At 35.0% G+C, this 20,283-nt stretch overlaps 1 protein-coding gene across 2 annotated transcripts; it reads left to right on the forward strand.

The window, feature by feature from the left end:
- Positions 1–5,376: 5,376 nt before the first annotated feature.
- zdhhc20a (zinc finger DHHC-type palmitoyltransferase 20a) lies at positions 5,377–20,039 on the forward strand. 2 transcript variants are annotated; one of them, XM_058788616.1, is made up of 14 exons: positions 5,377–5,545; positions 7,343–7,369; positions 7,604–7,698; positions 8,752–8,872; positions 9,863–9,932; positions 10,015–10,047; positions 10,622–10,742; positions 11,587–11,622; positions 12,295–12,427; positions 13,706–13,832; positions 14,710–14,793; positions 15,052–15,161; positions 15,390–15,437; positions 18,283–20,039. In XM_058788616.1, the coding sequence occupies exons 1-13, from the start codon at positions 5,428–5,430 to the stop codon at positions 15,431–15,433; spliced, it is 1,119 nt and encodes a 372-aa protein (XP_058644599.1). In that variant the 5' UTR covers positions 5,377–5,427; the 3' UTR covers positions 15,434–15,437; positions 18,283–20,039. The 2 variants fall into 2 exon arrangements, with proteins under 2 accessions (XP_058644599.1, XP_058644600.1); XM_058788617.1 differs by lacking the exon at positions 11,587–11,622 and having other exon boundaries at positions 5,381–5,545.
- Positions 20,040–20,283: the final 244 nt, after the last annotated feature.

A 20,283-nucleotide genomic window follows, 5' to 3' on the forward strand; every position in this document is an offset into this window, starting at 1 on the left:
TTTTTTAAGCGCTCCCTCTTTCTCTCTCTCTTCTGTTCCTCCCTCCCTAGCCTCCGCCCTCCCTCTCTTTTTCTCTGCTCCTCTCCTCTGGCTGCTCCAGCCGGTCGCCATGGCAACTGAGGGTCTAAGCAGCTTTCGTCAGCAATGGAGCGGAGCCAGGGGCTGTCATCATCCTACCCTCTTTCCTTCGTTCTCTCTCTCCCTGTCCACTCCCTGTTTTCATCCAACTAAGTGTTCCCATCTCTCACATCCCAGTTACTCATCCAGATTTATCCTTCCTATTCGTGACTGTGTTCTCTTCATGTCAGCATCACTGCTGCATATGGAACAAAGGACAACACGGGCAGCAACTGGCTTGATTTACGGCATCCCTGCTGGGATAGATTTACAAACAAGCCACTCAAAATATCAATCTGATTGGAATGTTACCACTCCAAGCCTGTGTACTGAATTTATGTACATCAGAGGGAGGACATATTGAAGGGGTGTTGAAATTTTGTAAATAATATAGCAATGATTGGTATGAATTGTCAAGTCTTAAACGTTCTCCACATAATTTCCTTCACTTTTCCCCATCTCTTATCATCTCACATGCACTGTCTTTCTCTAACAATCTTCCTTCTCTCCTTTGCCCCTCCCACTCAACCACCCACAATCTCTCTCTCTCCCACACACACACACACACACACACACACACGTAATTCCTGTGGGACATAAGTACATGCTCTACATTATGTGCTTGTAGCCCCTCCTTTTGCTTAGCTGTGTTACACCTATTTCTCTAGGGTCTTATTGACACAAGGATTCCAGTCATTAGAACTCATTTTTATCAGCATTCCTCTCGTCATGAATCTGACCCATCTTTCCCTTCCAGTATCATACTTTCCCTTTCTGCCTCTTGCTGTTTTTCATGATCTGCCCATTTTTCAAAGTAGTTCTCTCTCCCCATTTGTCTCTTTTTTCCATTTATGTATGAGATTACATATCACACCCATCTCTCTTTTCTTGGACATCCATTTTGTTGATGTATATCACGAGTTTTCAGCAAAGTGGATTTTATATGCACATTACAAAAAAAAAAAAAAAAGTATGACTAGGTTGCATAATTATAGGCAAAAGAAGTGTTAAACTTAAAAATTTGAATTTATAACCATGTTTATATATTTTTAGGAAGCCCATGTTTCAGAAAATCAGAAATAGATTAGACATTTATTCATTTAGCAGACATTTAGTCATTTAACCGCTTTTGCAAGTGATGACAATGGAAGCAATAAAAATCAACAAAAGAGTGCTACATAGTAAATAGTAATTATTTAAATAAGAACCATTTTAAAAACATCTATAAGTATTTCGTGACATTGAACCTAAATTTTATAGCTTAAATTCTTTGAATATGAAAATGGAGAAAACGGAAACTTCTAAAGATTTTCAATTTCATACATTTTTAGTTATTTTTCTGATTTAAATTTTAGTTTATGCATTTTAATTATTTTTTACAACCAGTTTTAATATATACAGGTTTTGTTATATGTTGCTTTTTTTTTTTCACCCTCACACTCTCTGGACTGCTGTATAATGTCTTTCCATTTCATTTAACTACACTTTGTTCTTGATAAAAATACAATCGTTTGGAGAGAAAAGAAGTTTTTGTCTTATCTTGTGTAGGTCACCAAGTGAGCCATGCTGTCACTGGTTTCCACTCAAAAGTAGTTAGGTGCATGACACTTGGTCTGCTTCTGTCCATGTATACATCTCCTTTTCCTGCTCAGTATTCTCTCTTTTAAAACAGGCCGCTTTCCTCCTTCCTCACCCCATCGCAACGAAACAATGAATTCATTCATCCTTAAGTGGTGCTTTCATTGGGGCTCACTAAACAGGGGCGACTCGCCAGACAGAACAACACATTTCTCTATGCTGAGACACAACCACACAAATAGTTATGAAAAAAAGATTGATAGGCTAGAACAAATGCTGGAAGAGATAAACCACCCATGAATGTGCCACCTAATTGAATAATCTTCTTAAAACATTTGTCAATTCGGTTCAAGTTTATTTTTCTACTATTAGAGGAGCCTCAAAAATCATTAAATTGTGAATCATCTATTGTGACGTACATCAGAGTGAAATAGATTACAGATAACAGAAATCTGAAAAATCTGTAAAAAAAAATGTAGGATGAAGACTTGGTTCTATCTATTGTTTGTTGATTGGATGAAGGCAGATCTAAATGGCATGGTTTAAGTGAACAAAAATGAATAGATAAGTCCAGCATATATGTTACCAGGGAGAAGTCTGTTATTTTACTGGAAGATACAGATATGACATTTTTCAAGGAATAGTTTACCCAAAAATGAAAATTTGCTGAAAATTGTATCACTTTCCAAGGCCATCCAAGGTGTAGATGAGTTTGTTTGTTCATCGGAACATGAAATTTAACATTATATCACTTGCTAACCAATTGACCCTCTGCAGTGAATGGGTGCCGTCAGATTGAGAGTTCAAACAGCTAATCAAAACATCACAATAATCCACAAGTAATCAGTACTTGATCTGTGCATATTTTACTCCTGATTCAGATGAGGACGAGACAACTTTTTCACCAGAGAAAGCAATATTATGGATATAGAGGACTTGTATTTTAGCTGGAAGCAATGGTTTGAAGTTAAAAGCGTTAACGTAATAATGAATGTCTATTAAAAACATGCAGCTTTTCCCTTGAAAAGACATTAAGTGATGGACTGAAGTCATACTTTTATCAGCTGTCTGAATTCTTGTTCTGACGGCACCCATTCACTGCAGAGGATCGACTGGTGATCATTTTTGGGTGAACTATTCGTTCAGTAAAAACTATTAAGTCAATGGATGAATCGTTCACAATAAAATAAAAAATGAGCATTTAAAACATTTTTCAGTTCATGCCGACTTTAATGTAACAGCACGTTACTGCTGTGCTCCATTGACTTTACAAAAATTTGATCAGTAGCCTATATCAAAATTCAGAGCAAGGCCACCCAGTGCAAGAAGACTAATTTAGATAAGTGAGAATTTCTGAATTTTTCAGAGTGAGTTTAGATTTCATAAAAAGGCCCAAGCATGAGGTATAGTTTGTGCAAGCAGTTTTTGCTTGATTTATAGCTAAAAACTGCTGATATATCAGTCAGATGTGTAAATATAAACGCTCAATCACATTATACATTAGAGGCTCATTTGAAATGAATTTGTGCTGATTATAACTCTGCTTACAAAAGGGGCTCATTATATCAATACTTAGAGTGCAGAGCACAAAAACAGTGAGTGTGTGTGAGTATTTTATCAGGAGAAAGAGTTCTAAATCAGGCTCAGCACAAGATCTCCTTATCACACGTGAACAGACAATTTGTTCTTTGTTCCATGTTTAGTTGGTCCTCTGACAAACTCACTTGTGAAACCTCCTGAGAAGAGCAGAGATGGAGAGAGAGGACCAGAGGGGTCTGTTCGCTACAGAACAGAGAAATTAAACACATCTGGCAACAATACTGCAATTCCCCTGCAGCACAGGGCACGGGGTGGAAAACGAATCTAATAAAGCTCACAAATAAACCGACTTACCATCCAGACCACCAAGCCAGCAAACTGACATTGAATCAAATTATACGCAAATGAAAAGTAGCATATTGATAAAGGTGACATTTGGGACATCCAGTCTAACTCATTAACTAGAATAAACCTAGCTGGATGATTCAAATCCATCCAGACTGTAATATTGATTTTCTTTCCCATCCCTCGCTCAAGTCCTCTCACCTCTTCACTGTCTCAACAGCAGACCAACAGTGACACTTAAACTACTGCGTTGCTTCCCTCTGCTGAAGTAATGCCGAATTGCAAGTGAAATATCAAATTAACTTTTGTTTTGTTCTGTTTCTTATTTTCTTTCACGAATAAAACAATAGCTGTAACACTGATGACACATTCTCATAAAATATTAATTTAAATAGTGATAGATCATGGATAAATTAACGTTAATAAATCAGTCAAATAACGTTAATAAAAAATAATGAAATAATGTTAATGAAATAAGTATGTTTGCACTATGTCCTGGACTGGAAGCTCCTGTCGTCAAGTCAAATTCCTTTTGTGTGTATACATACTTGGTAATAAAGCTCTTTCTGACTTCTGACTTCTAACACCAGGGGCCGGTTGCATAAACTAGCCACCTTGTTAAGACTGTGTCTTAAGAACTAGTTTGACCAACTAGCAGTTGCCAAGGGGTAATCAGTCTTACTCTTCCAATACAAATAAGACCAGTCTACCTTTTCATAACTTAATTAAAAAAGTTATGACCAGTCTTAAAAATTAGATGACTAACTTTTTAAGACTAGTCTAAACAGTTTATGCAACCGGCCCCAGAATCTAACATCAATGACCCATGTAAATTAACCAAATAAAAGTGGAAAAATAAAAGCATATTAATAAACTTTCAATATGGTGTGCACATTTAAACAGCAGTAAACACTTTGACTTTGACTTGGTTTGACTTAGCCTAAACTTGTATTAAAAATATTTAATATGATATATTTGCTGACCTATATTTCAAAATATATTTATGTAGATGTATTTTCATCAAATAGTCAATTTGTGGTCCATTTTTTGTTTATTTTTAAAAATATATATTGAAAGGCTATATTTTTAATGCATTTAAAAATATATTTTGCCTTTCATATATTTCAATTTAAGAAAATACATTCAACACAATGTAGCCTATATTTAACATTTGAGAAACTTATTTGTGAACACACATTTCCTTCTAAACAAACAAACAAACAAAAACTAAAATTGAATAAAAATTAAGCATGGAGCATAGGCCTAGTTGGTAATATTTAAATAAGAAACATGATATTAGGATATATATATATATATATATATATATATATATATATAGACAAAAATAAAATAAACATAGTTAATTCATTATATAACTATAAGATTGGAAATTTATTTTCTTGCCCCTTTCATTAAGCTTCGCAGTGTACAAAATATATTTGGCATATATTTAAAAACATATTTTCACCAGAAAAAATATTAAATATTAAATAAATAACAGTGAATAGTCTTAAACCCTCACGCAGTTGAAACAAAATTATTCAAGTTAAGTCTGATAAGATGTAAGGCAGAATGGCAATGAACGCCGATTTAGCCTAATTTTGAGTGTACTGTTCCTTTAAGGTTAATTTATCACATAATAAGACAGACACAGAACTACATCGAATAAAATTGTGCGTTTATTGTATTTATTAATTTAAAAAGGGTACATTGGAGAGCAATTGTCCGATAATGGGGAATTAATGTGCTGATGGTGTGAAGTAGTTCTTTGTTTTTGTCCGCGCGCATAGATCGGACGAGCTCGTGCCGTGACGTCACCCGACACCCTTTCCGAGGGTCAGATTAAAGATGGCGCCCTCTCATGCGGTAAGGTGCTGTCAACGGGGCTTATCCTGGATACCTGTGATTTTCATCAACCTGGTCGTGTGCTGGTCCTACTACGCTTACGTGGTGGAGCTCTGTATATGTAAGTGTCGACCTAAGCTGACTTGGCTGAATGGAGCACAGCAGATAAAAGTTGCTGGTTAGTTGTTGCAGTGGTTTTGGGCAGGAAGTGTCAGTAACTGACTGGTACCAGCTATGTATCGAAATTCCGCTCAGTTTCTCAGTATAGTACTCATATTTGTCCATAATTCATGTCGAATGTCCTGAATTGTTTATGAACTTGTGTTTTGATATCAATTATTGTATGGAGTGCATGTTCAAGCTCGAGCGATAAACCCAGATGTTAAACTGATTGAGACGCCTGATAATTAAAGAGCAGATATGAGAAGCTGTCTTACTGAAAAGAACGTGAATATAGTCTCTCTTTTCAGTCTGAACGCACTAACGCAGATTAATTAGACAGCAAAGCATGTCTGTCAGGGAATAACTGACTAATAAACTTGTTTTTCATTAGTCAGATGAGTAACGTTAGTTGTTCATGTCTAGCAGTATCATTTAGTGTGATATGCTATACTGTACTGAAAATGTATATGCAGATTATCTCATTACTTGATCATATTTATGCTTTTTAAAATTCCATTGACATAATGCAGGTTTTTTCTTCTGATAATTAACTCAAAAATGAAAATTCTTTCATAGGTGAACTATCCATTTAAGTGAACTGCAACAAAGTGATTCGTTTTTATTTATTTATTTTTTTAGATCTAAAGTGTGAAACATGAATGACCGTAAACATCTGTGCTGTTGAAGTCTATAACTTGAGCTGTTGTTAACCACTTCACAGTGAGCTCTACACTCACTGCAGTTCCACCCAGATATTACTTCCTCATCAGTGTCTAAAAATACTCATTTCACTGTGTTGGGGTCCATTTATTACACTAGTAAAGTGCAGTGATATATTATGAATCCTTCCTTATTGATTCCCCTCCTTTTTGCTGTGAAGGTTTGTAGAGTCTTTTAAAACTTTGAAGTGATGAACTCATGGTGACCGTATGAGAGTTGAAAGGAAAGGTTTTTTTTTTTTTTCCTGTTTCTTATTTTATTTAACAAATGAAACAAGGGTTGTGACATGAGTGTCAAACTCTCATAAAAGATTAAATTAAGCAGTAATAGATCATAGATTAGTACAATGTAACACCAGTGAGACATAAATTAAACAAGTTGGAAAAATGAGAACTTTTTATATATGATGCACACATTTAAACATCCTACGTATGATATTTTGTACTTTTTAATTATTAAATTAAATATTTTAATACGTTATTAAATATTGAATAAAATATAGTTAAAATAATAGTTAATTAACAAAAGAGTAGCAAGTAAAATTTCAAGTCAGATTATTTAACCTTTTTTAATTTCACAAATGAAGCCAGGGTTGGAACATCAATGACACTCACATAAAAGATAATTAAAATAAATATTTAAACATTTATTAAAATGTTTAATAAAATAAAAATGAATTTGTTTAATGAAAACAAATATTTAACTATTAATAAAATCTATTTTGAACACCGACTCCTACTGTCAGAGATTTCACTGACTGTGCCATCACGACATGCATCTGTCAGTCACTTGTTGAGTCGTCATGACAACCAGGGTATTCCATCCGTGATGGACACAAGGCTCTTTCTGACAGCTCTCTGCCAGATGGCAGTACCAGTCGCCCAGCGCTCTGGCCTTACTGGGCTGATCTGGTGGGAACTGGAAGGGTGCTGAGAGAAAATCAGTGGTATCCCAGCACTCAGCAGATGGCTTTGTGAATTGGGCCAGTTGTTCTTGATGGGATTGCTGATAGACCTTTGCTTCTTTCTCTCTGCAGACACAATCGCCAACACAGAGGAGCAAGGTAAGAGGAACTCCAGTGTAACCAAGCACACAGTATTGCAAAAAACGGTTAACAAATTCTTCTCTTAGCCAATCTGGCCTCCTGCTGTTCTTTTAGTCACATGTTTTGTCACACCAGAATGAACAAAATATCCCGTTTAGATAATGAAGTAACAGCTATTATTATGTTATTATTAAGTAAGTATGAATTATGATTTGTTTTACTAAAATTCCCCTCATGCTGTTTTTCTTGCAGTTATTTATCTGATAGTCTTTCACGTCTTTTTCTTCATGTTCATATGGTCTTACTGGAAGACCATCATTTCCAAGCCTGCCAGCCCCTCAAAAGAGGTACTCTTTCTCTCTATTTGTCTCTGTTCTTGTTCCTTTATTTACATATTTAATGTTTAATATAGTCAGAGCCATATTTTATTTTACTTGGTCTAGTTCTGTTGCTGTTTTCTGAGAATGTAGGCAAGTTGTACAAGTCTGACTTCTACCAAGTCACAGATGAATTAATAGGTACACCATCTTAAATGGCTGATGTTATAGTTATTTTAATTATTAGGCACTGTATTATTTCCATGTAGCATTGTTTTTTCCTCTTCGTAACACTATCAGAACAGACATGTTTAGATTCAGTAGTCCAGTGTTGTTATTGTTAACTAAAACTATTAAAATCAAAATAAAGCTAAAATATAACTATTGGATGAAAAAGTAAAATAAATAATAAAAAATAGGAACTGTTGCTTTGGAAACTGGCAGATATACAAAAGTACTAATATTACTAAAACTGAAATGGTAAATAAATTAAAGCTAAATAGAAAAAAATTAAAACATTTATTAAAACAAACTAAAATAAAATAAACGGAGAATATAAAATAAATGGCATAAAACAAATATAATAGTATTTAAATTTTAGTTAAACAACACTGCACTGGTCTAGATCTGGTTAATGATTTCTTCCTTATTGCTTGGCTCTCAGGTTCTCATTCCACCTGGGCTGTGTGGGAGCAAAATATTTATCAAACTGTAATGTGTATGTAGTTGGCTTCAGACTCTGTAATGTTCCTCACATCTGGAGGAGGAGCAGCAGCAGCAGGAGCCTTTAAACTCTGGCTGCTCTGTAGTTTTATTACCACAGAATGTAATGACAGAGAAGAGGAAGAAAGATGTAAGAAAATAGGCATTTTGAACTGCCTGTGGGATGTGAGTTGTGGCTTAGTTAGCACACATGCTCAAACAAGTCCGGCTCTGTCATCTTGTCAATAAAGATGACAAAAGTTATATTAAAAGTGTCTTTGTTAAAAATTAAAATATGTGGTTGAATTTAGTTGCATATGCAGATTCATAGTAGTTTGTTCTCATACACATCTCCATCTAACATCCTGTTGTCTCTCTTAGTTCTGTCTCCCTAAAGCAGACAAAGAGCTGTATGAGAAAGAGGAGAATCCAGAGGTCCAGCAGGAAATCCTGAAGAGAGTGGCCAGAAATTTGCCTGTATATACTCGCACAGGATCTGGGGGTAAGCTTGAAAACTTAAAATGGAATTGAAATCCATCATACTTTTCTTTTTTTTATAATGTTCTACTGCAGTTAATTCTGCCCCAACCACTAATACTTTGTGTAACTTTAACCTATATTTAAAACTTATATCTTAACAAAATGTGTCATTTAAAGTTTGCATCAACTTTTTTACTCAAACTGTTACGGTGATAACATATGTAATATAAAAATTAAAAAGCATTAAGTGATAATATATTTTATATTTGCATACTGAATTGTGATTGGTTGTCTTCGTCTTATACACCACCATTCAACAGTTTGAGGTCAGTAAGATTTTGTTAATGTTTCTAAAAGGCTATCATTACAAACGCTGCATTTCTTTAATCAAAAATAGAGTAAAAACTCTAATGGTATAATTTCATTATATTACCATTTTCTATTTTAATATACTTTACAATATAATTTATTTCTGTAATGCAAAGCTGAATTTTCAGCATCATTACTCCTGTCTTCAGTTAGTGTCACATGATTCCTCAGAAATCATTCTAATATGCTGATTTGGTGCTCTAGAAGAATTTTCTTTAAAGGGGTCATATGATGATTTTTTTTTTTAAAGATTATTTTGTGTATTTGGTGTAACAATATGTTGACATGCTTTAATGTTTTTAAACTTTAATTGCGCAAATATTTCCACATTGTGACGTAGACGTGTGGGGGCGTGTTTAAATGAGCCATTTTAGGGGGGCGTGGCAGAGTCTTAACTTTGATAAAGAATATCTCTTTGTTTTTGAGACTTTAGTGTTTGCAACTTCAGGGATCTTATCTATGCACAATCAGCTTGTAACACTCCAAAGAGAAAGGAAAACTGCTGAATAAAAGCATCCATTATTTTCTGTAAAAAAAAAACACATTTTACTGACCCTAAACATTTGAATAGTTGTGCATCTATCCATGTCTATAACTAGTGATACGATGTTAGTTTTTTGAATGAGTCCTCTGTCCTCCTCAGCCATCCGGTACTGTGACCGCTGTCAGTTGATCAAACCAGACAGATGTCATCACTGCTCCACCTGCGACAAGTGAGTCCACTCAGAAAACATAGTTACCTTGTTTGTATTGGATTTGCACAATATGTATTTTGATCCTTTTTGTTTTTTCCAGTTGCGTCCTGAAAATGGATCACCACTGTCCATGGTACGTACATCTGGGGATGTGTTCAGTCAAAGACTACAGAAATAAACAGACGGTTCATTCCTATTCTTATGTATGGGAGAAACTGCAATGCGCAATATGGCGGAATAGACCCACCTTCTAAATGAAAGAGCCAATCGCTGATTGGTAAAATCACTGCGTCACTGCAGCAGCCGTTAGAAGCTCCGGTTTCCATAGAAACCTGAGGCTAGTCCAGCCAATGCACATGCACAGTCTTAAGCGCGTTATGACTGCGCATGCGTATTGGCTGGTCTAGCCTGAAAAATAAGCTTTTTAAGCATAAGAAACAAACATTCAAGGGGAAGTTCATTTCAGATTTTGTTGCTGATTTGAAATATGCAATTTAATTGCGAGTTCAGCGAGCATTTTTTTGAGATTTCAGGATTCCCCCATTCATTTAGATAGGACTTGGTCTTGTTTGAGCTGCCCGGAGGTGTTGCAAATATGGTGGCCGAGTGAACGGACTTTCCTTGAAAGGGATTTTGGTTGAGTTTGTCACTTAGTTGCTTTAGCTACTATGTAGTTTATAACTCTGTGTTTCTCTGTGTTCTTCCAGGGTTAATAACTGCGTTGGATTCTCCAACTATAAGTTCTTTGTGCTGTTCCTGGCGTACTCTATGCTGTACTGCGTCTACATCGCCGCCACAGTTTTACAGTACTTTATCAAGTTCTGGACAGTAAGTCCACACATTCACACAAAGACATCTGATTCCTTTCATTTCTCACACTTCTCGCTTCTCACCCTCTGCTATTTCCGAGAGCCAACTTCAGCTTGTCTTTCCATTAATCTGTTCTCCTGTCTGCATGAAAATGAACTGTAGATAGCCTGCAGAATTATGTGAAGGCTAATGTACTGTCAGGTGGTCATTATCATATATATTGTTTTGAGTTTTAAGTTCTTTTTTAAGGGGCAAAAATAAAGACAGAGTATAAAGATTTCTATTTCAAATAAAACTTTCTATTTATCAAAGAATCGTAAAATAAAATAAAAATTAAGCAGCACAACTGTTTTTAACATCAGTGATAATGATAAAAGTTTCTTGAGCACAAAATGAGCATATTAGGATGATTTCTGAAGGATAATGTGACACTGAAGTCTGGAGTAATGATTCTGAAAATTCAGCTTTGCCATCACAGGAATAAAATCTATTTTAAAATATATCAAAATATAAAGCAGTTATTTAAATAGTAATAATATTTTTTACAATTTAGCTGTTTTTATTGTATTTTTGATTATGATTTTTATGAATAAAATAAAAATCTTTTGAATAAAACTTTTTTTTTAAATAATTTTACTTTTAAAATAAAATTAAAAATATATATTTATTTCATTTATATGCACTATTATGACATTATAAATTTTTCTCCTTATATTTTTTTACTAAAAAATTTATATTCGTAAATGCGATGCAATGATCTTTGTGTGTGCGTGTCAGTTCTTGAGACACAGAAAGGAAGAAAGAAAAAAGGGATGTGTCTGCTTCTAACATTCTGTCTATGTTTTTAACACTTTGTCTGAAGCTTTGCAGACGGAGAGCTATAGAGCATTGCCCGGAGGTAAACCACTCACGCTTGCTTTGCACTGTTGTGACTGTGAGCATTGGTTTGGTGTTGCACTGTCGACTCATTTTGCTTCGTATTCTATTACTGATTAAAATAAACAGCAGTGTTGCAATAAAGAGAGCAGTTTAGCATATTACATCTACAGATGCTTTTTAGTAATATGGCAGTCAGTTCTTACCAGATGTAGATGTTAGTGTTGAGGCTGTTAGATCAACAGCTTTTCTTGAGCTCTACAACTACATCTGATGCCAGTAAACAGTTTTGGACGTCTGACGATATTAAAGGTAATGTGTGTAAATGTTTTTGCCCTATAGTTTGAGAGCAGCACTGGCTCAACAAGTGGTGTGTTTGGGGTGGGATTTTTATTTTACAACACTTCGGGAACATCGTAAATGGGAAAGTGTCTGGAAATATTTTTTCACTTTGATTGGCGATACTAGCGGTGCAGAAATTACACACTTCACCTTTAAAGAATCTGCTGTCATTTGTAAAATGCTTTGTAGAGCAGCCTTACAAATGGCCCAATGAGTGAGGATCTTGCCTAAATATGCCTTTGTAGTTTAATGAGATATTGCTCTACAAACTACACTGGTATATTTTATGAACCTGTCTCCTTTTTGTTTTGTTTTTTGTCAGTTTCTCATGTTCTGCTTTCCTGCTCAACAGAATCACCTGCCAGACACTCATGCGAAGTTCCACGTGTTGTTCCTGTTCTTTGTGGCGGCCATGTTCTTCATCAGTATCCTGTCACTCTTCAGCTACCACTTGTGGCTCGTGGGAAAAAACAGAACCACTATAGGTAAGATGTTAATACTTGCTGCTGCTTTTATTATACTTTTCAATTCATTTCCACCTGTATAAGTATTGCTGTTGCTTGCTTTTTTTCAACTCCTCCTTTTCCTTCTTTTTATCTTTTTTTTTTGGTTGAAATGTTTTTACCTTTTTCTTAGAGGAGGAAAGGAAGGAGAAGAAAGAGAAGTAGAAGAATAAGGAGGCTTTTGTTCCTCTGTTTCCTTATTCTTCTACTCTTTCCCTCCCTTTCCTACTTATACTTTCTTTAGTTTTATTCATCTCCTACTGTTGAAATGTTATTTATATTTGTTCCTTATTCTCTTTTTACCTCCTCTTCTTATTCTCCTTCTACTTCTCCTTCTTGTTCTCATCCTCATACTTTTAGTTAAATCATATCCAACTATTGAAATGTTATTAATATTTGCTCTTCCTCCTCTTTATTCTTCAGCTTATTTTTCTTATGGTTCTTTATTTTTTTGAATAATAAATTGTGGTTGGTTGTCTTTCGCTACACTGCAAACACTGCTGTTTCTTTCAGGAAATGCTTGTCTAGTAAATACAGTTATTGTTTATTTAGATTGTAATTACATCCTCAAAGAATTTCAGTCCAGGTTTATATTCCCTTTTTCCTGTCACTGTTTGTTCTTCTAGTCATCCTATCTCTTTGTTCCATATTGCGACCTATTTTTTATCATCGCTTCTTGCTGGCAGTCACATGTTCAGACAACAAATAAAACTTTGCTGATAGAAGTGAAATGTAAATGAATGTGGAGGTGGATTGTGGGTGTGCTTATGAACAATATTTAGGTCAAACTTCAAGAGGAAAGTTCTGTGCCCTACAATGCAGTTTTGATGCACCTCCCAAAGTTTGTTCTAACGTTAAAGGGATAGTTCACCCAAAAATTTAAATTCTGTCATCATTTACTCACCCTCAAGTAGTTCCAAACCTATACGAATGTCTTTGTTCTGCTGAACACAAAGGAAGATATTCTGAAGAATGTGGGAAACAGAGCAGTTCTGGGGCACCATTGACTTCCATAGTATATATTTTTTCCCTACTATGGAAGTTAGTAGTGCCCCAAAACAGCCTGGTTACAAACTTTCTTCAAAATATCTTCCTTTGTGTTCAGCAGAAGAAAGAAATTAATACAGGTTTGGAACTACTTGAGGGTGAGTAAATGATGACAGAATTTTCATTTTTGGGTGAACTATCCCTTTAAGGATGTCATTTGTGTCGTGTAGAGCAGGAACAGACCGCATTCTAATCTCTCATCCGTCTGTGCAGAGGCGTTCAGGGCACCGGTGTTCAGAAATGGCCCAGATAAAAATGGCTTCACTCTGGGCTTCCGCAAGAATGTCACCCAGGTATTTGGAGACCAGAAGAAGTGTTGGTGCTTGCCCCTTTACAGCAGGTATAAAACACATCAATCAAGCATCATTTGTAGGGTCGTATGATTTCCATGATGAGGAAATGTGGACAGAAACGCGGATTCCAGTCATAAAAATGGAATTTACTGTATAACGCGGAATGTCAAAGAATTGAATAAATCAAAAGTAGGTAACTGCAGCATCCCGTCAAAATAAAAGTTTGGTTTAACTTGAAGAAACTTTGACAGAAATGTATTACTTAATGTAATGATAGTACTACCACTGTTAATAAAATTATTATTAAAACATTATTAAGGAATATTCACCAGAAAAATTATTTGCCAGAATTTATTTACCAGAAAAATGTAAATACACAACAGTGTTTTTGGAGAGAATTATTATTATTATTATTATTTTTTTATGAAATCAATTAATTAGAGATGCTTTTGATTATTAAAATTTAATAAAACCATTAAATTGGAATCTAGAAAATTAATGGAAAACACAGAATTTGGTCAAAATATACCTGAATTTGAAAACGTATTTTATAGGGACATAAAATAGTAATTTTTATTAGCATTTTAATACATTGCTGTAAAAGTGTGAAAAATTTAAATGAAAAAAAAAAAACGGAACCCAGAAAAATTAAAACGGGGAAAAAAGTAAAATGGGGCCCTACATTTGGGATTTTACAGCAGAGGAAGAGTTATTCTCTGCATTACAATTAAAGATTACAAAACTTAAACTTTTGATTTGGAATAATGTTACACCAATTAGTTATTCACAATTCAATGCAGGAATGTGTATTAAGACGGTGAAAAACACATGTTCATGTTAATATTCAATTTCTAAGCATTCTCATGAGATGTTTTTGGCAGGTTATGGCAACTGTTAACCTTTTTTTTTTTTTTTTTCCTCTAGTTTGGGCGATGGCTACACATTCCCTACCCGCCTAGTAAACGCTGACTCAGAGCAAGGCAATGTTGAACACCAGGCCATTAAATGGTAATTACAATCTCATTTGTTAACAGTACCACTAGTCACTTGAATGACAGTATAATTCTGCAGTTTGTCGTGAAGATGAATGAAACTGATTATTTTTCCTCTCAGCTGTTTCAGGTCATTTTATGACAAATCTTTTTTTTTAATCCCAGATCTGTTTTCCCAGAAACCTAGACATTAATAGAATAGTGTAATGTGAGGTGAGGCCAGTGAAAACATCCGTAAGTGTTTGTGACTGACACATAATGGTTATGTTAACAGTACGGTTGATGGACAGACAAACCCCAGACCTCTGAGTGACTCACAGAATCATCTCCTAGGCAACGATATGCACTCTGAGGAGCAGAAAGACAGCAGCCCGGCGAACATCGGTACGTCAACACTCGGCTTTCACACCCCTCATATATGCTAGAGAAAACTGAATTCTTTGAGGCTTCACTAGACATTATTAAAAATCCAATGATTTCCCTGAAGATTTACTGAGACACACTGCTCCTTAATATACACTCGCCTGCTTCCTAATGTAGTCGGCTGATTACACTGTAATATGAGGAAATGTGTGCATTTATGAAACTGATCTATATGGGTTTGACTTGCAGAGGTATGTCAGCCTGTTTCAATTACCATGGAGAATGAGTCATAATCAGGTGAGTTTTCAGTTTGAACATCCAACCAGTGTTAAGGCCTGTTCACACCAAGGATGATAACTATAAAGAGAAATATGTTTGGGATGCACGATATTATCGGACTGATATCGGAATAGGCCGATAATGGCTTTAAATGTAAATATCGGCATTGGCCTGATATGAAAAATTATGCCGATATGTCTTGCCAATAAGAGGAATGGGTTAACTCGCATGTGCTCAGGGTGTGCTAGTGATTAGAAAATCATGTAAATTTAGCAGTGTTCAGAATAGAAAAAGAACGAAAATATAAGTAAAAAACAAACAAATTATAGTGCCATTCAATATAAACATATATTATAAACTAAACTCCCAGCCCAAATATTTAAAGCGAAACTGAAACTAGTGCGTGGTTGCTAGAAAATGCACAATACAAACTCACTTGCCTTTTCTCATTCGTTATCAATCCTAATGTGTGCGCGCCTTGTTTGCTTTAAGTCGCTTTGGAAATCGCAACACGTTTCAGATGAAAAAAAACCCCGCAATTTGTAATCTAGAAAAAAAATAGTACTATATCCATTTTCATAAAAATGTGTGTGAAAAACAGATGAAGAAAGCATATCTTAGCAAGATAAAACGACAAATTATTTCCATGTTTTCCCCACGAAATTACAGTGCCCGTGAGCAGGAGGATAACACTGACATTTTTCTGATACTGGAAAGTCTACAGAGCATTTTAAGCATTTTTAAAACCGTACCAATACAAGGCATTTTTTCAAAACAAATGAACACTTTCATTTTTAAAACAAGTAACTTGGTTTTGTAGGGTATATATGTTGACTTTTTATTTTGTATTTGTCAAAAATAGACTAGGCGAAGCGGCGCGGAGAGCCGCTTTTGAAACGTGCTGCTGGTGTAAACACAAGCATTGACTCGAGTTGCTGCGATCAGCTCCGGTGGCCGCGTCTAAGCGGCGCTACGGTGTAAATCAGGGGTTATATGCACTACAGGCTACAGCGCCATCTATTGAATTTTACTGATATTGCATCAATTTAGCTATTTTGGACCAACTGCCTCACTGGCTGGATGAAAACGCCCGTAGTTTGCCCACCTCTGCAGATTCGTATCATTTTTAAAAATCCCTTGCAGGCAGCCGCAGGAGTCATAGCGGGCCGCAGGTGTCCCGCGGCCATAGTTTGGACACCCCTGCCCTACACAAATAACATTTAGACTGCGTTTCTGATTAAATAAAGCAGTGATTTATGTCATAAAATGAGTATGTTTTGATTTAATGGTCAGAAGCTATAGCTTACATGAAAGAAAAGAAAAAAAAATATATATATCACAAACATGACACGTAAATTAAATAATTTTATATATACTGACTTATTAATTAATGTGTAATATGTTTTATTTTTTAAACAAATCACGAGGTCTAAAAGATTTTCAGTATTTTTACAGCTCCATTTTTACAAGACCATCTACAAATGTTAAATCTTAAAATAAAATGTTAGGGTTAACACTGCACCTTTCTGGGGGAAAAATGCAGCGATTGATAGTTTATTTATAGTTATTTTCAAAGCCTCAATGTACTGTTAAAAACCTGCATTATTTTTTATTTAATTCTAATAAATAAGTTATTGTTAAAAACTAACCAAAATTAAAAATATTTTGCTTATAATTTCTGCATAGGAGAGACTTGGTGTTGTTTCCAAACAAAAGTAAATATATCGGCATCGGGAACGGCCAAAATTAGTTGAAAAATATCGGCATGTCAGATATCGGCAAAAATCCAATATCGTGCATCCCTAAAATATGTAGTTCTAAAAATCATCTTCAATATTAAAGAATGGCAGAGTCCACACCACAGTTATAACGATAAAAGCACAGAGAAACGATATGGTTGGAATCACTTCAAGAACGATTTTTTTTTTTTTCCAGCAGCTGAACTATAAAAACATTGACACCCAATCAGAATCAATCCTGCTACAATGAGCTTTAGAATTTAGAATAAACAGACAATATCGGATGCTAATATGGATGTGGATGCTCAGACTCATGTTTGACCGACAAATTGTGGTTTTCTGGGTTTTTTTTTATTTTTATTTTTTTTACTTCATCTGAATGGTTGGAAATTTGCTAAAGGTTTTGGGAAAAAAATAAAAAATCATGAACATAATTCAAAAAGGTTAAATGGTTGTGAAAAAATAGACACTCCTGTATCATTCGCGGTTGAAAATTGGAAACGAGTGGGAAGCAGATTTCATCTAGTAGAAATATTTAGTACTGCACCCAAATAAAATTTTTCCGAAAGCTCATATTTTAAGATATCAACCTCAAATTTGGAACACAACTCGTTTAGATTTATAGCTTTGAATTTTTTTTTTACAGGGGTTTTTGTTTTTTTGCAAGTTTTGGAAAATATATATTTAATATAAATTTGTGTTTTTTCATAATAATAAACTGTAACACATTTAACTGTAACATTGGTATAGGGACCAATTCTCACTATTAACTAGTAGTTGCTTATTAGCATGCCTATTAACATATTGGCTGTTTATTAGTACTTATAAAGCACATATTCTACATCCCTAATCCCATCCAATACCTAAACGTACTAGCTATTAATGAGCAGAAAACAAGTAGTTTGAAGTCGTAGTTAATAGTTTCTTAATAGTTGAATTTTCAGTGTTCATTAGTTGGAGAAAAAATATTCTGAGAGTGATTTCAACTATATCCTTCCTCTCTGTTATCATCATCGTCATCAGTTGTTGTATGGATTTCTCTTTTCTGAAATATTACAATTAAAAGTTCTAGTTATCTTTGCACCAAAGTTGTTTACTTAAAAGTTTTCTCTCTTTGCTCACAGACACCAGGATGTTTTCCTCTCTGGAGAGTACTGTTGTCATGAGACCTCATGTGAAAGAGCGCACAGTCCTCAGATATCATGCCTTAAGGTTAGCAGCAGCATTCTCTCATATGGAAACGACCTGCAGCATGTCGCTGTGGTGGATTCACAGACTCTCAAGCTCTTCACACCAAACATCCACTCAACTCGACTCGACGGCTCTTTCACTGGGCTTTATGATGTTGTGACTAACACGCTTTCTTTTCTCCAAACATGCACATTTATTTGACCAAAATACCCTAAAATTACCTTCAGGTTGCGCTGTCCAGTGTATAATGTATTTTATACTGGTTTATCTCTGGGACGACTTCATTTTTGTAAACCAAAAAAGTCAGGCACGTGTTTCGACCCAAGATTTGAGTGGAATGCTGATGTTTACGGATCTGAATGAACATGAAAAGTGTATTGCAGTATTTGATTAGAATGTGATGTTCAATTAAGTTACGTTTCACTACACAGCAGCTTCAACCTCAGCTATTAGGAGTTTCTCAAGTATATTATTCAGAAGAAAGTGCAATGAGGTGTTTAATACTTTCCTTCTAGATCTTTACATTAATGTGCTCTATTTGTGGAAAACTCTATATTCAGTATTCAGTGATATCCAGCAACTTTGACACCTCTACCCATTCATTAACACTATTTGTTTCGCTGCATTTAAATGTTTTTATTTTTTCCGAACCTCATGCCCCTAAGCATTATACTATCAGCTTTGTGCCTTCAAATGAGGGTTAAATTTTGCAGCAGATGGTGAATCGTGATGGTAAAGCACACTTAAGATTTCCAGGTTGTGTAGCACACGCAGCTCAGCTGTTTTTTACAGAAGGAACTCAGGCCAAGATGTTAGCTTTTGCCAGCTTCAGTTTAAGTTTGAAGACAGCTGAAGTTTTACTCCACATGTTGATGTATAGTTTTGTTTCTGTTATTCCATGAGGTCTGTTTACAGCTGCACTGGAGGACTCTGACCTCATAAGGAAGCTTTGTGTGACTGAAATACATGCATTTCTCTGCGTGAGCAAGATATGAGTGTTAATGTTTAAGGCTGTCTCTGAATCTCATAATTTCAGAGTCGATGTTCATGGAAGTCATTGAATCACGTTTTGTGTTTTTTTTAAATTATAGTTTTATAGAATTTTCTATTTATGTTATAGCATGTTAATGTGAAAAGCAATGGAGGCGCGATGATTTACTGCTTTAGTCGTGACCTCTCTATAGCAGAACTTGAGCGGACCTAACCATAGCAACATCATACTGAAATCTGCCATGCGTGTAAAAATAATTCCCGATAGGCTGCTGCATCTGCTGGAAGTCACGTGCTATTTCTCTGAGGACATGATTGTCTTTATGACCATTTCTACAGGCAAGGACGGTGATTATGCCAAATATGATCATTTTAACATCAAGGAACTCACTAATCAATCGCTTACTCCCTCATGTATATGTAATATATTACTGGAATTTGAATACCAAACATATATAGGACCTTTTTCTTTTTCTGATTTTTATTCTTTAAATTGTATAGAATTTTCAGCTTTTTTTGTACTTACCCTGCAGGCCAGTTTGGTTCATGATGTTATATTTTAAGATGTTTCTGAAGTCTGAACAGTTTGCACAGATTTTCCATTTGTCTAATTCAATTTAATGTTTGTACTTTGCAGATTTAACAAGTATTCGATGTATGCATTATAGAATTAAGACTTAATAAAAAAAATTCAGCACTCTTGAGGGCATGTGATTGAGTTTGACATGAACAAAGGAATAACGGAAAAAGTTTTGGGTAAGAAAAAAATAACAGTTTTCTTTTTAGGTTAAACTTAAGTGACCTCATCTGCAGTCCTGAAAATGCAGGGTATTCAGTTGTTAGCCTTAGGGCTGGTAATTACAAAAGCCATTTCAGATTTACATCAAAACCTACAATTAACTAGTTACATAAGTGCTGACTGACTTAGATTAAAAAGGAAAAAA

Source organism: Onychostoma macrolepis, chromosome 10, assembly GCF_012432095.1.
Source record: "Onychostoma macrolepis isolate SWU-2019 chromosome 10, ASM1243209v1, whole genome shotgun sequence".
NCBI lineage: Eukaryota > Metazoa > Chordata > Actinopteri > Cypriniformes > Cyprinidae > Onychostoma > Onychostoma macrolepis.

Coding starts and splice junctions, on each gene's coding strand:
- zdhhc20a (XM_058788616.1), top strand. CDS start 5,428: ATGGCGCCCTCTCATGCGGTAAGGTGCTGTCAACGGGGCTTATCCTGG. Junction 11,623..12,294: donor CTATAGAGCATTGCCCGGAG/GTAAACCACTCA, acceptor CCTGCTCAACAG/AATCACCTGCCAGACACTCA. Junction 12,428..13,705: donor AAAAAACAGAACCACTATAG/GTAAGATGTTAA, acceptor CCGTCTGTGCAG/AGGCGTTCAGGGCACCGGTG.